Genomic DNA, 21,501 nt, shown 5'->3' on the forward strand with positions numbered 1-21,501 from the left:
GAAGGGATGTTGGATTTTGTCAAAGGCCTTTTCTGTGTTGACTCAGATTATAATGTGATTTTTGCCTTTCAGTCTGTTATATGGTGGGTTATATTTATAGATTTGTGCATGTTGATCCATTCCTGCATTTCTGGGATGAAACCAACTTGATCATGATGGATAACCTTTTTGATATGTTTATGGATTTGGTTTACAATGTTTTATTAAGATTTTTTGTATCTTTATTCTTAAGGGAAATTGGACCATAATTTATGTTGGCTCTTTGTGAGGCTTTGCCTTCAGGTACTAGTGACCTTGTAAAAAGAATTAAGAAATGTTCCTTTAGTTTCTATTTTGTGGAATAATTGGAGGGGTATTGGTATTAACTCTTTTTTGACGGTCTGATAGAATTCTACACTGAACCTATCCAGCCCTGTTCTTTGTTGTTATTGGGAGACTTGTAATTGCTACTTTTCTTTCACTGGGGCTTATGAATCTGTTTAAATTGCTTATTTGATCTTGTTTTGACTTTGATAGGTCACAGGAATAAAAAAAAATCACACATATCCAGGTGGAGTACAGATTTTTAAAGTATGTCATTATGCTTCTCTGAATTTCCCTAGTGTTTATTATTATCTCCTCCTTTTGTATCTAGTTTTATTAATTTGGATGGTCTTTCTCTGTCTTCTAGTTAGTTTGGCTAAGGTTTTGTCAATCTATTTGATGTTCTCAAAGAGCCAACTCTTTATTTCGTTCTTTGTGTTTTTTTTTTGTCTCTTTTCCATTGGCTTCACCCCTGAATATGGGTTTTCACACACACATACTTTCATCTACTATTGTGTGCTGTTCTTCTTGTTTTAGAGCTTTCTTGCATGTCACTAAGTTATTAATGTGAGATCTTTCCTTTTTTGATGTAGGCACTAGTACTATGAGTTTATAGATAGAAATTATATAAATTTGGCTTTATTGTAGAATGTTTTCGTTATCTGTCTACTGATACCAATAGATTTTCTAGGTATAGAAGTCTGGGCTGGCCGGGCGTTGGTGGCGCACGCCTTTAATCCCAGCACTCGGGAGGCAGAGCCAGGCGGATCTCTGTGAGTTCGAGGCCAGCCTGGGCTACCAAGTGAGCTCCAGGAAAGGCGCAAAGCTACACAGAGAAACCCTGTCTCGAAAAACCAAAAAAAAAAAAAGAAGTCTGGGCTGCCATCTGTGGTCTCTCAGAGTTTGTAGAACAGTCCCTTATGGGTTTCAGAGTCTCCACTGAGAAGTTTTATTTTAATGAACCTGCCTTTATATGTTACTTAGTCTTTTTCCCTTACAGTTTTTATATTCTTTATCTCTTTTATACATTTTAATGCTTTAATTATAATGTGTTATGGGGATTTTTTTCTTGTTCTGTCTATTTGGTGTTCACTTCTTACACATCGATAGGCACCTCTTCCTTTAGATTGGGGAAATTTTCTTCTATGACTTTGTTTAAGGTATTTCCTGTGCCTTTGACCTGGACTTATTTCTTTCCTCTCCCCATGCTAGTCTGTTATTCATAGATTTGGTCTTTTCATAACGTGCCAGCTTTCCTGGATGATTTGTGCCTGGATGTTCTTACATTTAACATTCTCTTTGGCTGAGCTGTCCATTATTCTACCTTGTCCTTAATACCCAAGGTATCCTCTTTCACATCTTGCACTCTGTTGGTGAGGCTTACCTCTGAGGCTTTTGTTTGACATCTTAAGTTTTTCATTCCAGTTTTATTTCAATTGAGTTTTCTTTAGTGATTCTATTTCTTTGTCAAATTCTACTTTCATGTCTCGAATTGTTTTCATTACCCTCTTCGTTTGTGTTTTCACAGACTTCAATGAGGGATTTATTTATTTCCTATTTAAGGCCCTTGAACATGTTCATAATCTCTGGTTTGAAGTTCCTGGCTTGTGCTTCAGCTCTGTTTGCATCTCTCAGAGCCTATTGCAGTAGGGTTACTGGCTTCTGACAGAGGCATAGTGTCTTGGTAGTTTGTGGTTTTGTGCAGGGATCTAGGTATCTAGAGTTGTTATATTTTGAGGTGTTTCTTGGTGTCGATATTGGTCGTGTCTTTGTTGTGGGGGCATTCCAGTCTTTGGTTGCTTTTGCCCTTTCTGAATCCCAGGCAGGTGTGGTGGCTATGGGGTCCCTGGTAGATAGTGTTTCTGCAGGTTGGTGGCTAAGAGGAAAGGCTGAAACAGGCTGTGGAAAGAACTAAGGGGACAGGATTGATACAAGAGATGGAGGCCTCAGGATAGAGGTGATGTGGGAAGAGGGGCTCTTACAGGCAGGCTGCAGTAGAGCAAAGAATTGATGTGGGTTTTTTAATAGAAACTTTAACATTTTTTAAAGTTGCTACAATATTTTACCTTCCTACTAATAAGGCACAAGGATTTCAATTTTTCCACATACTCACAAATACTTATTACATTCTATATGTTTAAAAATAACAGCCATTCTAATAACTGCAAAGTCTCTTGTGGTTTTGATTTATTTGTATTTCTCTAATAATTGGTGACTTTCCCTAACTTCCTTTCTTCTTTCCTTTCTTTCTCTCTTTCTTTTAAGATAAGATCTCTAAAACCATGATGATCCTCCTGCCTCTTCTTTTCAAGTTCTGGGTTACAGGAGTATGCCAATACCATCACTTCTAGTCCATTTCTTTGTGTATTTGGTAAAATGTTTATTCAAGTCCTTTGTCTATATTTTCCTGTGTGTGAGAGAGAGCTAGTTCTTTACGTATTCTAGTTATTAACTCCTTATTCGACAGATGATTTACAAACACGTTCTCTCGTCCTACGGGTTGCCCCCAATTTATTGTTTGTGTTCTTTGGTGCACAGACATTTAAAATTTTAGTGTAGTCTAATTCGTCTAGATTTCTCTTTCTGGCTGTGTTTAGGTGTCACAGTCACAAAATCACTGACACAACCAAATCCATTTCCCTCTGTTTTCTTCTAAGAGTTTTATACTTTTACTCTTGTGCTTAGGTCTTCATCCAGTGTGAGCACATTTTTGTACCTGTGAGGGACACCTTGAGTTGCCTGTTAGACTAATTATATCTATTGTTGAACATATATACAAATTGATTTGAGGAAAAGCCACAGGAAAGGATGCTCCAAAGCTTGAGTTAATCATAAAGTGTAGTGGTAAGAGACATAGTTGTCCAGATGAAGACCTGAACTCTGCATGAAGTTGGAAACACTTTAAAAGGTCTCTTGTGGATACTATTTGAGATCTGAATCCCAGACTATAAGCGTCAAAGAATGGATCCTGGTTTAGAGAAATGGAGTCTGGTGGGCAGGTCATGGCCATTGCTGGGGTGCAGGTGGAAGAGGTTAGGTGTCAGAGTAGCTTAGGCAGGAGTGCGGGGGTGACAATCAGGACAAACTCACATAAGGCAGGACATGGTTACTAGGTGTTACAGGAGAACATTTAGAATAATTATTACCATTCTTGCTGGGAACTGGTAAGGAAGGTGTAAGGAACTGAGAAATGGTATAACTAAAATCCTTGAGGGCAAGAATTTTGTCAGTTCAAGTCACCACGTATTCTGATGCTTAAAGCAGTGTGCCAGGTCAATACTTGGTACTTAATAGTTACGTGCCAAAAGAATCCATGATGGAGGTCACTTGTAGAGATGGTAGACATCTGTAAACAAACATCTAACGGGGAGCAGGGGAAACAACCACCATAGTGGCCGCATCATCACAGAGGCGATTGGGAAATGAGTATCAAGAGCTTTAAGAAACAGCATATTTTTGTCTAAGAAATACCGTCCACAGGAGTGTATCCTTTAACAAAACAGCCACAGGTATGCATAAAGAGGTGTCAAGCTTGTTCACGGCAGTATTGTTTATAGAAAGATTCACTAGACATGATATAATCAATGCTGGCTTAAAATTTAAATAAGACACCACAACCAGTGTAGTCAGCAAAATTTGAGCTGTATATACTGCAGGAAATACTGCAGGAAAGTATATTTTGTGTGAAAAATTCAGATTGCAAATAGATACCAGATAGTTCCTCTTTGGGTAGTACAGATATTAAGTATCATTATGTATCTGAAGTATTATTATTTTAGATGATTTTCACTATTCTCTTGTGCTTAGAATTGGGGTAATAGAGAATATTAAAAGTCAATGTGTATCTGCAATATGATTGTTATAGATGATGTTCACTATTCTCTTATGCTTTTTCCTTTACTGTAATGAATGGGCACTGTTTTTATGATGCATTAAGAATATATCTATTCTTTTTTTTTTTTTTTTTTTTTGGTTTTTCGAGACAGGGTTTCTCTGTGTAGCTTTGCGCCTTTCCTGGAGCTCACTTGGTAGCCAGGCTGGCCTCGAACTCACAGAGATCCGCCGGCTCTGCTCCCGAGTGCTGGGATTTAAAGGCGTGCGCCACAACGGCCCGGCTAAGAATCATATCTATTCTTAAAGAAATACACAATTTGAGTCTGGGAAGCAAGATTTCTTATGAGACACAGTGTTTTTTGTCACTTTGGCATAGGACACAACTGGATAATGTTAAACAGAAAACCCAGACAGGTGTGGTGCTCATACGTATAATACCAGCACTTGGAGGTTGAGACAGGGGGATGGCTATGAGTGCAAGACCAGCCTAGGCTACAGAGTGATACATATTCTGATATCAAAAATGAATGAATGAATAAAGAAAGAAAGAGAGAAAGAAAGAAAGGAAGAAAGAAAGAGAGAAAGAAAGAAAGGGGCTGAAGGATGACCCAGTGGTTAGAGCACTTGATCTTGTAGAGGACCCAAGTTCAGATCCCAGTACCCACATCAGATGGTCTATAAACTGTCTGTAGCTCTAGTTCTAGGGCATCTGACACAGCCACACTCAAATTGGGAACATAAACACACATACCTACATACAAATAAAAATTTTTAAAGAAACACACACACACACAACACACACACACACACACACACACACAGGAGAGAGAGAGAGAGAGAGAGAGAGAGAGAGAGAGAGAGAGAGAGAGAGAGAGAGAAGAGAGCCTGAACTTAAGTCTTACACAATGCAACATTTACGAAAGTGAGAAAAGGGGAGAGGGTAGACACAGAGCAAAGAAAACCTTCAGTTAAGTAGGGCAAGTCCAGAGAGAATTCAGTGGTAGAAAAGCCTCGGGAAGCAAGATTTCCAGAGGAAGGTTAGCTTGACACCTAAGACAGTAGAAGAGCAAGGCAGAGAGAAGACAGAGCAGCTGGTGTTGGCACCTCAAGCTCAGAACCACAGTCACAGGAAGAGCCGCTATGCACAGAGTGGCTTATGAGTGAACAGAGACAGAGGTACAGATGAGTTTCACGACACATGGCTGAGAAGGAGGGAGCAGGCTGTGCAGAGGCTAAAGGACATGTGGTAGGTATGGGTGCTGCTTGCCTCTTGTTCCATGTGATTCCATGTGGTTTCATTGTCACACTCCTCTCTGTGATGGGCAGGCCAGATGATCTGGATGGACTCTCTGGAGTGCATGATCTTCATGTGTTCTCCAAAGCTCTGCAGCCTGCAAGAGCTCGAAGAGAGCAAGATGCATCTTTCTGACATCGCCCCCCATGATACCACCAGGGATCTCATCCTCCTCAACCAGCAAAGACTGGCAGAGATGGAGCTGTCCCGCCAGCTGGAGGAGAAGAAGAGGAGTTGCGTATCCTCTCCAAGCACTTGGCCATCGAGAAGAAGAAGACGGAGACCTTGCTATATGCCATGCTGCCTGAACACGTGGCCAACCAGCTCAAGGAGGGCAAAAAGGTGGCAGCAGGTAAGGTGCCCTTCCTTTGACAGTGACCTTGGAGTATGGGGAGGATGGTGCTCATGCTAAAGGATGTGGACTTTGAACCTAGGCAGATCCGGGCTTGATTTATGGCTTTATCATTTAGAAATGGCATCACCTTGGGCTAAGTGGTTAACCCACATCCCCTTCATTTCTTTCCACGTACTGAAGATAATAAAAAAACAATACAAGAGTGGGGTGTGGATTGTTTTCAGAGCAGGACATGGACAAGGAGGTTCTGGGGTGTAGTGATGTTTCTGGTTCTTTAGAAAATGAAATTGTTGTTTTTTAGACAGTGAGAATTCACTGGTTTTATGTGCTTGTGTGTGTGTGTGTGTGTGTGCTTGTGTGTGTTGTATAGATATGTGTGTGTGTTGGTGCATGTGCCTGTACACACACGGAGGTCAGAGACAGCTGTCCCTTTCTACTCCTTTCTGTCTTATTCCTTTGAGACATGGCTTCTCACTGATACTAGAGCTGTACTAGAGGGCAGCAAGCCTCAGAAATGTTCCAGTATCTTCCCTTCACCACATTCAGGCTTTCGGACCACTGTACTTGGCTTTTTATGTGGGTGTTGGGGATTTGAACCCGGGCCCCTCGTGCTCACACAGTAAGCAATCTTGCCCTCTTAGCCATCTCCCTACTCTCAAGTTCATTTTTCCTTGCAGTAGAAGTGGCATGACTAGTTTAACTAGGCAGGCTATGTGATGGAGTGCTGATCACACAGCAGGTGATGAGCCAGGCCTGGGCTGAGGCTGGGTGAGGGGCAACCAGCAAGACTTTATCCTGAGGGTAAATGGTGAGGGCTCTGAAGTTGCCAGCATAAAAAACATGTTGTGATTTATTTCCAAGATGGAATAGAGAGTTGGGAATATGGTTCAATGGGTAAGAGCACTTGCTCTGCAAACATAAAGACCTGAGTTCAAATCCCATTACCGCCCATATAAAAGCAGTACATGACCATGCGGAAGCCTGAAACAATGAGAGAAACTTATTAAAAAGCTGGTATGGCTGCATGGACTAGAACTCCAGTATTGGGGTTGGAGGAGGCAGAGACTGGTAGATGCAGGAGCTTGCTGGCCAGCCAGCCTAGCTGAAATGGGGAGCTTCTAATTCAGTAAGAGATCTTGTTTCCAGGCAGTAAGTCAGGGAGCAATAGAGGAAGATACCCAATTCCTTCTTCTGGCCTGTGGCTCATGTATACGAACTCTCATGTATATGCAACACACACACACACACACACACACACACACACACACACACACACACACACACCAGAAAGAAGATCAGGCCTGAGGCAATGGCAGTCAGGTCAGTTTAGAAAGGTTGAGTGTGAGATATCTACAGGACCTCCCATAATAAGAGCAGCAAGTAGTTAGGAATTTATTGCAAAATATTATTTTGAAGTGTACTACTTTTGTTTATGTTGCATTTGTTTAACTCTGTGAAGCTGTGTTACTGTGCCTGTCTAAAACACCTGATGGTCTAATAAAGAACTGAACGGCCATTAGCAAGGCAGGAGAAAAGGATAGGTGGGGCTGGCAGACAGAGAGAATATGTAGAAGGAGAAATCTGGGAGGTGAAGAAAAAGAAAAGAAGTAGCCAGAGAAAGAGGAGGACTCCAGGGGCCAGCCACCCAGCTACACAGCAAGCCATGGAGTAAGAGTAAGATTTACAGAAAGTAAGAGAGTGGGAAAAGCCCAGGGGCAAAGGTAGATGGATAATTTAAGTTAAAAAAAGCTGGCTAGAAACTGAGCCAAACTAAGAACCGGTCAATCATAACCAAGAATAAGCCTCTGTGAGTGATTTGGGAGCTGGGTGGTGGGCCCCCCAAAAGAGCCCAAAACAGCAACAACAGGAATTGTAGGCAGAAATGAAGGGAAAGTTCTGGCATAGAACTATATAGGTCTAGAATCTATTGAACTGTGGGTGATAACTAATCATAGGTTCTGTGAATGATGTGAGATCATCTGGATAGCTTTTGTCAAGGCGACACAAACTAAAGTCACCTGAGATGAGGAAACTTCAGCTGAGGAATTGTCTCCATCAGGTCGGCCTGTGGCATGTGTGTGTGGTGTTTTTCTTGATGATTGATGGAGGTGAGTTGCCTCCATCAGGTTGGCCTATGGCTGTTGTGGGGTTTTCTTGATTGATGGAGGGTGACCTAGCTCACTGTGGGTGGTGCCACCTCTGAACATGTGATCCTAGGTTGTATCTGAACGGTAGCTCTAAGTGAGCCTGGAAGCGAGCAGGTAAGCAGTGTTCCTCCACGATCCTGCTTCAGTTCCTGCCCCGACTTTCCTCGGTGGTTGATTGTTACCTGGGAATTGTAAGGGGAGACAACCCCTTTCATCCCACCCTGGCTTTAATCAGTGTTTCATGACAGCAACAGAGAAGCAGCCAGGGCAGCAGATGAGGTGAGAGGAGAAGACGGTGGGGGAACAGGCAACATTTAAAAATGAGGAGACCAGACAAAGACATAAAGCAAAATGAGCTAAGTGCTGTTTTTAGATATTCTGTCCCATGTTGCTTTGTTTGGTCTTTTTGTTTTTAACCCCACTGGTCTTTTACTTATATAATATGGTTTCCAGTTTTGTGTCTTTATGGATGTGTGAATGTGTCTGTGTGTGTGTGTGTATAGGTTCCTTGTGCTTTTTCTTGTGTTTTTTTAAATCTGTTCCTTTTGTTTGTTCTTTCTGGTTCATTTGCTTTTTATTTGTCTGTTTGTGTTCTAAAGAGAGAGAAAGAAGGTGTGGAGTTGGATGGGTAGGGAGGTGGGAAGGACCTGGGAGGAGATGAGGGATGGGAAACCACGGTCAGAATGTATTTTATTTAAAAAAAAAATATTTTCCATTTAAAAAATGACCATAATGAACAAGAAAAAAATAAAAAATAAAACAAGGTGAGAAGGATGAAAAGGGCAGAGTAGGAGTGATAGAGTCGTGTGTGAAGACAGATTAGTGCCAGACAGACAGACAGACAATGCAGAAGGCACCTACTATGTTCCAGGTCTCAGCAATCCACTTAGTCAATCCATAGTTACTGAGAATCTGCCCACAACAAGCCTGCTCTACATGCTAGCATGCAGCATTTGTCAGTACAAATAGTCTCCCAAAATAGTTTCTCCCTGAGATGAGTGGTGTGCATCGGGCATAGAGACAGCCATTGTGCAGGCCCCAAGGCAGGGGATGCTCCTCGTGATAACTCCAAGAAAGACAACGATGGCTGGATCAGAGTAAGCCAGAAGGAGGTCGTGGAGATGTAAGGTCAGAGGTGGCATGGACAGAGCAGGGTTCTCATTTGTAGTGTATGCTAAGGATAAAAAAGTGAGCACTAACTTAACAAGATGCGTCGTTTGCCATGTGGAAATTAGTATAATGGGGGACCATGGTAGAAGAGGAGAATAAGGAGGAGAAAGTGGCAGCTATGGCACTGTATACCAAGACGGACTCCTCGGGACCACGATGCTTGGCATTTCTGTAGTTCAGGTTCTGCTTGATCAAAGGGGCCGTTTCTCTCAACCCACACTACTCTCACTTCTCAGTGGGAGGAGCATTTGCTTGCTCATATCCCTGCCTCCATCACTAGCTGGAGCACTCCTTAAGGCCCGGAGCTCCTTCTGTCTATTGCATGCAATATGACTCTTGTGGAACAATGACTATCTCACCACAGGGACTCAATGTATGGGCTCCTATCTTGTTGACTAGATGGGGAGCCGTGAATGACATCAGTTCCTTTCCCCCAGGGCGCAGGCAGGCTTGGTCTTCAAAAGACACTGAATTAAACATTCATAGAGTTATTATTCTGTATCCTTGGCTACCACTGACATCGTTTTCTGTTTGCAGGAGAATTCGAAACGTGTACAATCCTTTTCAGTGATGTGGTGACATTTACCAACATCTGTGCAGTCTGTGAACCTATCCAAATAGTGAATATGCTGAACTCAATGTACTCCAAGTTTTGACAGGCTCACCAGTGTTCACGAGGTCTACAAAGTAAGTGTGTGTGTGGTGCAGCCTGCTTCTGGAAGCAGGCCAGGAAGGAAGCACTTGAGTCTGTCTTCCTTTACTGCCTCTGCACCAGTCTGAAAAGGAAGAGGAACACAAGGAAGAAGAAGTGCTTCAGGAATCCTTTTAGAATACCCATTCTCAGATGGTGCTTGGGTATCCAGGAGCAGCAATCACCACTTTCCCAGGCACCAGTCTCCTGCTCAGCAGAGTTTCACCCACATATTTCATTAACTAATATAAAACATCATATGACTACCCAGGAACTTCATCTTCTCTGGGACTCATTTTCACTAAAAGCAGAAAGGAGGTTGGGGGTGTGGCTCAGAGATAAGGTGTTTGCCTAGCTATGTGAGACCCTGGGTTCCATCCCTGACACACACACACACACACACACACACACACACAACACACACACACACACACAAAAAAAAAAAAAAAAAAAAAAAAAAAAAAAAAAACGAAGTCAGAAATATCTCTTGGCCATCTTGTGTTCCTTCTCCTTTGTTCCTTCCTGCTCCTCATTTCCCCAGGGGGGAAAAATCAGTAGCTTAAAAAGCTCTTGTCAATGTCTAGAAAATGGCAGGCACATGTGGGTGTTTGGTTGGGACATGAAGGAAACTCATTGAACACTTTTTTTGTTTGTTTGTTTGTTTGTTTGTTTGCCCTGGCAGGTGGAAACAATAGGTGATGCCTACATGGTGGTGGGTGGCGTACCAGTGCCTGTTGAGAGCCATGCTCAGAGAGTTGCTAATTTTGCTTTGGGCATGAGAATTTCTGCAGAGGAAGTGATGAATCCTGTCACTGGAGAACCCATCCAGGTAGGGAGCAAAGGAGTATTTCACTCGAGACAAAATGTAACACACGAAAGTAAAGCTCTCGTCTGCCCAGGGTAGGTTTGGCGTATGCTAATAGCATATACATTGCATCGTCTATCAAAAGTCTTTTCTTCCCTTGCTCATGCTTCTGAGCAGGAAAGCTGTAAAGAAGGTTCAGCTTTCCCAGGCTCCAGAGCAGGCTGTTCGCTCTTGAGATTTTTCCTGTGACTCATGGATACTCTTCTTTGTGATAGGCCGGTGCTAAGCAACCTCATTTGTGATTTCTGCTTTTCTGTTCAAGCATACCTGCAGGTGGCTTGGCTTTCCTAAGTCACCAAGATTCCTGCTTGGGGAAAAACATGCCCCTCATAGCTTAGAGCTCAGCTGAGGTTTTTACCATTACTGATATGAATGGGGGGAACTGGACAATCAACCTTGGACAATTTGGGGTGGTTTTGGTTTGGTAAAAATTAGATGTGTATTTATTTTATGACACAAGGTGGTACCTACATTTTTAGGTATTTTTACCTGAAAGGAATGAAAATGTGTTCACAAATGTATCTCTACAGACTGTTTAGAGCTGCCATACTTATCATAGCTCCAAACTGGAAATAACCTAAATATCCACAAAGAGGAGAATGGATGGATGAATCGTGGTACATTCTTCCTCCTGGGCAATAAAAATTATGACTATGTTGATGTCCTAGAAGGGTAAATAAATCTTTGATATAAGTAAATCAATAAACTCTTCTGGAGGGAGGGTGAGGTTGTGGGACTTTTCCTGGGAGACATGAACAAATATTCATCTCACGTAGGGCACCAGCAACAGGCCAAAATGAACAACTGAACCTAAGACTAGCTTAGTGAACCTGTGAGATTATTAGGGATACTTTACAGGAGCCTCAAATGTAGCTGTGACACTAAGAAGCCCACCCTAGTGTTAGCAACATCTCATGGAGGCTGCCTCCTTGGACCCCCGACCCCAACACACAGTTTTTCAGGCAGCTCCTACAAAGGCAGTTTCCCTTCCCTTGGGCCTTTACAACCTTTGGGAACTTCCTGAGGTTTGCCATCCTTATATGCTGCATTAGTGTTCTAAGACTTACGGTCTTCCCTTCTCCCCAGAAAGGAATGCTTTAATTCCCCATGCAGAAGACTGGGGTGCTAACATGAAAAAGGCATGAGATAACTTTGCAGAGTAGTCATTTTTGATGGTGGTCTCAGAGACATGTGCACTTCTCAAACCTCATGGAGCTAACCACTTTAATAGGTGTTTTTTCATTTTAGCTAAACCATGCTTTCAAAGTAAAGGCAAAAAGATTCAGTGTTCTCTTTTCAGTGAAGTTCTCTCTGTACAGATCAGAGTGGGAATCCATACTGGACCAGTCTTGGCAGGTGTCGTGGGAGACAAGATGCCCCGGTACTGCTTGTTCGGTGATACTGTAAATACAGCCTCGAGGATGGAAAGTCACGGGCTTCCCAACAAAGTGCATCTGAGCCCCACAGCCTACAGGTTGGCCATTGGTTTACTCCTGCCTTCACTGTCCTTCCGGCTTCCCCAGACCATCTCACTGCCCAGCAGCATGGGGAAGGACAGGAAAGGAAGCTGATGTTAATTCTCCTGTGCTTTGCTGACTTACCGACAGGAAATAGTGCAGGATTTCTACCATAACTTGTATTGTTGTTTTCCATATAACCCTCAGGCCAAATCCAATTTGCTGCTTGTTTTTGTAAGTAGTTTTAGTGGGATAAGACAGTGGTACTTGAGAAAATAGCCCCAGGACTGAGCTAAATGGAGTGACTGTTTTGTTTGTGGTACCCAAAAGAGAAGCTAGAATTCAGCAGCAAGGTCTCATGATATAAGACATAATGCTTTTATTTTGCACATTATCACTAGCTGATGTCTCTGTGAGTGGCAGTCAGGCAATCGTGACAGAGACTGTGGTTCACAATGCCTGAAAACAGGTGCTCCCTGGTCTCTCTCAGGAAAATTTTGTCGGCTTGGTCTTAGTAAAGGAAGAAAGAGAATTCATAGTTGTTTTTTTAAGTAGAACAAATATAAAGGTGTACACCAAAATAGCACTATTTCTCTAGCCGTTAGGATAGGCCCGCACTTAGATTAAATTCCTTCATACCGCTTAGCTCCTTCACTGTTAAACTGCCCATGAAGAAAAGCCACTGCACTCTTATTAACATGAAGCACAATTAAAAAAAGATCCGATGAGTTTTTTGTTGTTGTTGTTGTTTTTTAATTTTCCTGTTTTTCTAAAGAGAGAGAGAAAGAAGGCTTGGAGTTGGGTGAGTGGGAAGATTTTGTAGGAGATGAGGGAGGGGAAACCTTGATCAGAATATATTGTAGAAAAAAATACTCCCAATAAAAGAAGAGCAAAGGAAAACATTTGATATTGAGTCTTACAAACGAAACAAAAGAAATAGCAGTTAACAGCTTACCTCAGCTCCAAGAAGGCCAGGAAGAACTGGGTAAGTTCAGACTCCCACGCTAACCAGTCTACTCTCCCGCCTTTAGAATTAGAGCACGGATATGGGAGGTGGGGAGGGATCCATTGCCAGAAAAGAAGGCTTTGTGGAGATGGCCCAAGCTGAATCTTGAGTAAGGATTTAGAACAGAACTAGGGTGCTTGGAGGAAAGACCAAGCAGGAGAGTAGAAACAAGGTGTGGGGTCCCCTGGGGCCACTCCTAGCCTTTGGCACCCTGCTCAGAACACTGGCCCTTTCATGCCTCCCTCCTTCCCCACTGAGTCCCTCACCCTGATGTCCTAACAGGCTCGATGTCACCTCAGATCCTCCCTCCTCTGCTGTGGGTCCAGGACTGGTCTGTGATCTTTGGAATTTGGCACATTTCTCTTCTCTCTGTCTAGAGCCCTGGAAAACAAAGGGTTTGACATTGTCAAGAGAGGTGAGATTGAAGTAAAAAGGGAAAGGAAAAATGACCACGTACTTTCTGATCCAGAACCTGAAATGCACCGAGGATGAAATCATGGGGCGAACTACAGCTCTCACCCATCCGAAGTGGTAAGCAAATCTACGAGGCTTGTCCTCAATGCCGGGGGTTCCTCACTGAGCTCTTCAGGTGTGTCTAACATGGTCCTTGGGTCAGACAGGTAGGATCCATCCTCCACAACGCTGCTACCATCCATGCAGTGGAAACCTGAGATGATCAGCTTGGCAATCTTTCCCTGGACACTCACACCCTGGGGCAAAGTCTCACCCACATCAGTTTCCACGGAAGCTCGTCTATCCAAGAGATGAGCTTTCCCACAGATGCCCTGGCACTAAGGAATTATTCTGAGTGCTTCTCCTGCTCCTCCACCCAAGTGGAGGCTCCTGAACAGGCTTTTCCACATATACGAGAAGCTTCCAAAGGGAAAAAGGAATAAAAATCCTACCTCCTGAGCCTCCCCAAAGAGCACCTCCACTTGGGGACAAAGTGTTCAAACATCTTAGCCTGTGGGGACATTCTCGTTCAAACCACATAAACCCCTATGGATTAAGCTTTGGGGAAAGGCTGCAGAATACAGCTACCACAGGCTATCACAGCAAGTGGATTTTTTTTAAAGGCCATGGTTGCTGAGAAAATTTCTCAAGACAAGTGAGACAATCTATGTGAAGTTAGGACAGCTTAACATGTTAATAACATATTAATAGCTCAGCTGCTGTCATTTTTATCAGATGAGGTTTCTTCAGTGTCACGTGAGCCCCAATCATTGGGCACTAAAGATGGACCTCAAGATTCCCCTTTGTTTTGATCCCAGAAGTCAAGGCCGGGGGATGAATCAGCTGAACTTTCTGCTTAACTCTGGAGACAGGGCATGGAAAAAACAAAAAGCAAAAACAAACAAACAAAAAAAAAAACCTTTGGGATTCCCTTATTCAGAATCAAGGATGAGGGGAATTTGGGGTTCTGTGTTATGAGAGGCTGAGAAGCTATCTATGGTGGCCAGGAACATCTCTCTCGTCTGTGTTCCTGGCCATCCTAGACCTGTATGTTTCAGATATTGTCAATCCTGTGAAAGACAGAATTGTACAGTCATGGATGCACCAAACAAATGTTTCTTGAGAAACTCTCTTCTCTCCAGGAACAGAGTGACCAGGCCAGGTACTGTCCTGGGATTTGCTGGCATTTTCTAAACAAAGTGTGTGAGGTCATCCCCTTTACATGGACTATGTGTATATCAAGGGAACCAGATATAACACATGGAACAAAAAGGAAAATCATTTCAGATAGAGGTGAATGCCCATGATAAAAATGAGTAGTGGAGAAGACCAAGGATGCCTTCCTGGAGGTACAGCTCTGAAGATGAAACTGTGATGTAGGCTACCACATGGCTGCCTGGATCAAGCTTTCCAGGCAGCACTGTGTGTTAAGACAGTCACCATTTTAGTGAGTCCAATGGAGACCAGAAACTCATTTGTCTGGAGAGCATTGGAAGAGGATGAGGCTGGTAAGAAAGCAATGGGGAAAGAGAGAGATCGGGATTTTCAGAAGCCTTGGCCTTGAGCCTCCTTATCCACAAACAGAAGGTATGAACCTGAAGTATGGAGAAAGGCAAGGCTTGCTGAGAGTCTGTGGGCCTTTCAAAGGGAAGAGATCTCTGATGTTGGGGCTCTTCAGGGGACCACACATTGTCCATAAGAGCATGTCTGTGAAATTTTCAGGCCCCCAGGAAGGTCAACAATTGATTTTTTCAAGACTTCTGTTGTGCATAGCTCTTCCATGGCAGACCACAATGGGACTGGACAGGGCTGGGCAGGGTTGGGAAGGACTGTGCAGGATTGGGCAGGGCTGGCATCTTGCTTAGAGGTAGGAGTCAGTTGTTCTCAGCTGTGCCCAGGTATCTGTGCCCAGGTTCTGTGGTGTATCTAATTGTTGCTTTTCTGCATACTGGCTAGGAAGAGGAGAAATGGAAGCCACCTCTGTTTGGGGAAACTGGAAGGGAGAGAGCTAGCATTTTTGGATGACTATGTGGTAGGGGTTTTGCTCACTTGTCTGATTTGACACATCAGTCATAGGACACAGCAGAATCATAACACACCTGCAACAGAGGCACAACTCTGGGACTCAGAAAGGTTTGTGGTTTATATAAGGCCCACAGCTAGGACATGAGAGGACAGTTTGAGCTTTAGGATTGGCTGTCTCAGGCAGACCACACCCATGTGAGTCTATTTTGAGTTACAAGTCAAGACAATTGTACAGTTTTCCCAGGGAGCTGTGCTGTTCTACTTGGATTCTTGGCTTTCCTGTGGCTCAGTCATGTTCCCTCAAATTTCTCTGGGTCCTGCTTGAGATGGTTTCTGATGACTAGGTGTGATTAGTGGGTATGTCAATGGCAGATCATTTACACATGGTGGTGACTAATAAACCATCAGATGTGCGCCAGAGAGCCCATGAAGTGAGCTCACAAGCCATATGGGCCATGGACCCAAAGACACCCAAATCCCCAGCTTTTTGCAACTCTCCCTGGTAGTGTGAACTTGAGTTTCCCATGGCGCACGCTTTCCCTTTCTCTCCTGTACTTGCAGTAGAAGCAGCTCTTCACGTTGGACAGTATTTTCTCCTGTGGATGAGACGTGCTTTCATCCTGGTTCAATGGCTAGTCTTGCAGGTTTGCCGGCCTGCTTGGCTCTTGGGCAGCTATGCAGTATTCTCTAAGGAGACATGAGCCCAGATAGAGCACTGATGATAGACCAAAGACATGTTTCTATCCAATGACAGAGGACTGGGTGAGCCACGGGAAGCTGCACCATCAAAAGGCCTATCACAGCCCGAGTGCTGGTTCCTAAAGCTCCTTGTCCAACTTGCAGGCAACTCCATTGAAGAGTCTTCTCTCCCTGTAGCCTTGGGGAGGCCGTGTAGATCATGGCTTTCAGAGCTCTTCCGCCCTATAAATCTTATTATTTTTCTGAATCTTGTCACCCCTCCTCTCTCCTTCAGGAAGAAATATTTCAATTTCTGACAAAAGAGCTCCACAAGAATAGTGACAAAAGAATGTGTGGGAGCCCCACCCCTACCACACCCTGCTCCTTACATGGGCATCGTTATGAAAATGTTCCCACCAGCAGCCAGAGCCCACTGAGACTCAGAGCTCAGTGAGTCTTGTCACCTCAGCATCTACTTGTTTCCCCAAGCTCTAGGGAGCTGGATGAACACCCCAGGACTTCCCTCATTGGTCACAGCTGTACCCACCTCAGCATGTGACCACCTGGCTGCCTGCCACACATGGTGGCTGTTTGGCATACTTTTCTATCTGACTGGGCTCGTGGCTGTCAGATGTAGACAATCCCTTGCCACCTTCTTGCCCTGATAAGTACCATTTCTCCTGAAAAAAAAAAAAATGTCTCAGAGCCCTGGCAGCACTGAAGAGCACTGTACAGATGCTTCTTTAGGGCCAGGCTAACCCTTCTCTCAACCTTCTTAAGCCTTCTACTATGGTGATAGGAAGCTCAAGACAGGAACCAGACCCTGTAGGCTCCACCCAAAACCTCAGTAACACTTTGATAACATGCTTTTCGTTCCCTATACAGTGAATTTGGGTGTTTGGCTATGAGAAGACTTTCCCAGTGTAATTAAAAGGGAGTATTGACCAGAGAGAAACTGGGGTATGTTTACTTAGATATTTAAGCAAGTGCCTTTCAGCATTGACTAAAAAGTTTCCCTTCTAGCTGTCTTTGCATGTAGGCTCCTTGTTAATGCTTCTTGTGAACTTCAGCTCTCTTCAACTTGTCTCCCAATTCTCCCAGTGACTATAGAGTAAGGCTTTCCAAGCTGACCTGTATACAATGCTTAGACAATTAGCCCGGGCCCCTCTCTGCATTGACTCCTCCTTAGAAACCCATAGTGAGATGTGTCTTCTTGCTTAGGTTCCCCTCAGGTAAAGTTAGTCTGAGGGACTTATTCAACCAACTGTTAACTGTTCCCTCTGGAGAACTTTAGAGGTTAGGGCCTCTCTCCTGGTCAAGTTTTAGGGTTTTGTGGTACCTGCTGTGGCCTTACTGATTCACTTCTCACTTGTCTCCTGCAAAACAGGGGGAAATTTCCCACCCTTGCGAATTCCCCTGTTGCAGTGCTTCTTGGATGGGTTTGTGGTCACTTAATTGCCAGGATCCTGACTCCTTACTTTACAGAGTCTAAGCATGCAAGCATCTTTCTAGACATATCCAATTTATTGGGGTCCAACTGTTTGCAGCCAACTGCTGGGGAGGCTGGGTCACTGTCCTCAGCTCACAAGCCTTCCTGAGTCTTTCCAAAGTGTGACTGTCAAATTTCCCACACCTCTCTTGCTCAGGACTCATGAGTGGCTCCGCTGTTCTGACCCTTGGACTTGGGGAAGTTGGGCTGTTAACCCAGCAGGCTCTTTAGAAGAGGCACCTTGGGAGGTGTAAATGGACTCTGCATAAGTAACCTCTGAAAAGAGGAATGGGGTTGTCAGCGTTAGGGTGGCCCCTAAAGTCGCTCTTGTCACTCTGGGGGCTATGGCAGGTATGCCACACCGGAAGTGGGTCCCATTGGTGCAGTGGGTGTAAAGGGAACAGAAGCATCTTCGAGACAACTGTGGACAGACAGATAGCTGAGCTTCACCCTGAAGATAATCCAGGAGGTCGAGCATGGGGTCTTGTGACTCTGGATGATAACCAGCTTTATAGGCAGTTCTAATAAGCTGCTGGGTTCAGCAGCCATCAGAAAGACAGAGAGATCATTGGAATCCAGATTTACTAGGGCCGGGTTGAGCCTAGGGAGAGCATTTGTTTTCCTCACTCTGAAGGCAAGAGTGATGAAGGACCTGCTTCACAGAGTTTTCTGAGGAATACATTAGGCAGAAGGCACTCCCACAGACTCCAGATGTTTATATATGGCAGTCACTTTGAGACCCTACTGCTGAGGGCTCATCTGGAAAGAAATATCTAGTCACTAACAAGACTGTTAGAGACCCCACAGTGGCTTACAGAAAGAGACTGTGTTAGGGTATGTCTTAGTTACTGCTCTGCTACTGTAACAAAACACAAGGACCAAGGCCACTTACAGAAGAAAGAGTCTATGGTTCTGAGGGAGAAGAGTCCCCCATGGCAGAGTGGAGGCAGAAAACACTCAGAATGTATTCATGGTGGCTGGAGTAGGAAGTTGAGTGCTCACATGTTGAACCTCAAGCACAAAGCAGAGAGATTGAACTAGAAATGGTGTGAGTCTTTAAATTCTCAAAGAGCACATACAAGTGACATACTTTCTCCATCAAGGCCTCAACCTCTTAAACTACCCAAACAGCACCAGCAACTGGGGCCAAGTGTTCAACTACCATAGCCTATGGGGGTCATGTTCATTCAAACACACGGGAGCATTGGATGAGCAGGAAAATGTGATCCTTCTGCAGGCACGAGGACCTCCGACCTCTCATAGAGCATCAGCACTGTGGTAGGCATCAGGCACTGTGGTAGGCATCAGGCACTGTGGATGTGTTGAGCACACACAATGAATTCAGGAAACAGGTAGAGGAAGAGCTCCTCGATGGCAGCAGAAATGGCAGAGGATCTGCTCAGATCACTGCAGGGCATGAAGGGTTCTGGAAATTGGAGACATATTTCCTCCATGGCATGGGCTCCCTTGCCATGGAAAGAAACCATGGAAAAATACCCTCACTCCATGTCCTGGGGATGCCACTGTACCCTTTGTGCACCTGCATAGATTTCTCTTCTCATTGGTAGAATTTGAACCCATGCCTTTCCCCAACACTCCCCTCATTTCTGGAACCATGACCCCTTTTCTCTGGCCACACTCTGATATGGTTAGCCTACCACCTGTCTTTCTGCCACAGCCAGTTAATGCCACACAGCTGAAGGCTGGATCTGGGCAAATTGGATAGAGGTCCAGAGATTGAGCTAGCTATATGACTCATACTGAATGCTAGAATGGCAAAGCTTTCTGTCAGGGTCACACTGGAGTGGGGCAAAGCCTACAGATGAAGGAGAAGACTGAAGAGTCTGTGCCCAGACTTGCCCCAAACCTTCTGCCCCAATTCACACAGGGTCAGGACCAAAGCCAAATGTGACCTTCCAGATTTTATTATCTAGGTGGTAGGGACAGATTATAGCAATGCAAGAAAAAAATAAAAGATTTTATTCACAAGTGTTAGAAATCTCTGCTTGTAAAATTCATACCCTGTAGACCCACAGAGTTCTGCCCCTATACCTAGCAGTAGTCTAAATCCAACCTCTATTCCCCAAGCAAACAGCATTTCCCCAAACTCCATCCTACTCTCCTGGCCAACTCCACAGCACCCAGCCCCACCCCCTCATAATTGGCAGTATAGCACACACAACCACACAATGGATGTCGGCCCAGTGTGTGTGGATGTCATCTGCAGTCATTGTTTCCATTTATGTTGCGTCCAGTCTATTTCTAAATGTTTTTATACTGCTTCTAGTACTGGGATGTGTGGATCATCTAACCAAAGATTATGTCTTTATTAATTTATTATTTGAGAAGAAATGCTTATTAAAAAAAAACCAGAAAGTTCGATAAGCCAAAAGAAGAAAATGAACTCTATTGTGACTCATCACCCAGGAGAGATTAATGTTTTAAAAATTGAGGTACACATCTTCTCAGAGTTTGTGTGCATATGTGTGTATGCTTTCTCTTACAAAAATGGAGTATTACATATTCACATGTGTTTATCTTACACTGCTTGTGTTCTTTGCTTCAGAGTTACATATAACTTTTATTTTTATTTCTGTTTTCATTTTATTTTGATATTTCTCTGCATGTATGTTGGTGCAGCCCATGTGCACAGTGCCTATGGAGGCCACAGGAGGATGGCAGGTCCCTGGGACTGGAGTTACAGACTGTTGTGAGCTGCCATGTGGGTTCTGGGGATTGAACCCTGGTCCTCTGGAAAAAGAGCCATTGCTCATAACTGCTAAACCACCTCTCCAGCCCCTGAAACATATTTTGAAGCAGAGTATGGAAATTAAACAAAAGGTGTGCTCACATGGCACCTTTAGTTCCCACATGACTTGTGCTGTTATATACTCACACACGCATTTATATACTATCACATGGAAATCCCAGTGATCGTATTGTCTCTGCACATTACAGTGTAACTTCAGTGACCTTGACATTCTGAAAATCATGAGGTTTCCGCTTAAAATCTTTTAGGAAAGATTAAGTTCATCCAGTTTAGGTTTCTATGCAGTTTATCTCAGGTGTTATGGATATAGTAATCCATAGACGATAAACCTCATAATGAATCAGGAAAGGTAATTAATCAGAATGTTATACTGTATATGCACACACATATGCGTGTGTGTGTGTGTGTGTGTGTGTTCTCATGTGTGCACACACTTGTGTTGTATATATGAGTGTGTGTGTTGTGTGTGTGTGTGTATGTGTGTGCATATGCTAATGGAAGCCAAAGGCTGAAGTTCCTCCTGCCACTTAATTTTGAGACAGGGTCTTCTCCCTGAACCTGGAGTTCACTGGCTGGCCAGGCTGGCTGGTAGTGAATCTTCTGTCTCTCCCCCTCAGTGCTGGGCTTATAGGTGTGTGCCACCGTGCCTGTCTTCTATGTGGACGCTGGGACTGACCAGCTCCTTACTGACTGAACCATCTTCTTGGCCCTCCTGCAGCATTATGTATCTATGATTTAGAGGAAAGCCAGAATGCCCATGGGGATGCTTTACCTCTGGAAATTGAGGCACAGAGCACTGTTGGGGTGACAGAATTCAGTCACTCTGTAGTGCTGGTGGTGGCAGTGAACCTGGAGACGGGTGCTGGGTAGTTTTTTGTTTTAAATGTATGTGTGTGGTATGCTTGCCAGTGTATGTGTGTTCACATGTTTGTGTGTGTGTTTGTGTGTGCGCACGCACGCAGAG

The 21,501-nt window shown here is 44.0% G+C and overlaps 1 protein-coding gene across 1 annotated transcript in view; it reads left to right on the plus strand.

Moving 5' to 3' along the window:
- The window catches only part of LOC114693872 (guanylate cyclase soluble subunit beta-2-like), a 92,305-nt gene that overhangs the window by 63,083 nt on the left and 7,721 nt on the right, over nt 1–21,501 (plus strand). The window contains 9 exon segments of the mRNA XM_028870430.1: nt 5,464–5,655; nt 5,658–5,783; nt 9,641–9,753; nt 9,755–9,790; nt 10,477–10,623; nt 11,979–12,133; nt 13,500–13,551; nt 13,553–13,653; nt 17,380–17,389. Of these exon segments, the coding sequence (XP_028726263.1) occupies nt 5,464–5,655; nt 5,658–5,783; nt 9,641–9,753; nt 9,755–9,790; nt 10,477–10,623; nt 11,979–12,133; nt 13,500–13,551; nt 13,553–13,653; nt 17,380–17,389 (932 nt within the window).

This window comes from Peromyscus leucopus, unplaced genomic scaffold, assembly GCF_004664715.2.
Source record: "Peromyscus leucopus breed LL Stock unplaced genomic scaffold, UCI_PerLeu_2.1 scaffold_244, whole genome shotgun sequence".
Classification (NCBI taxonomy): domain Eukaryota; kingdom Metazoa; phylum Chordata; class Mammalia; order Rodentia; family Cricetidae; genus Peromyscus; species Peromyscus leucopus.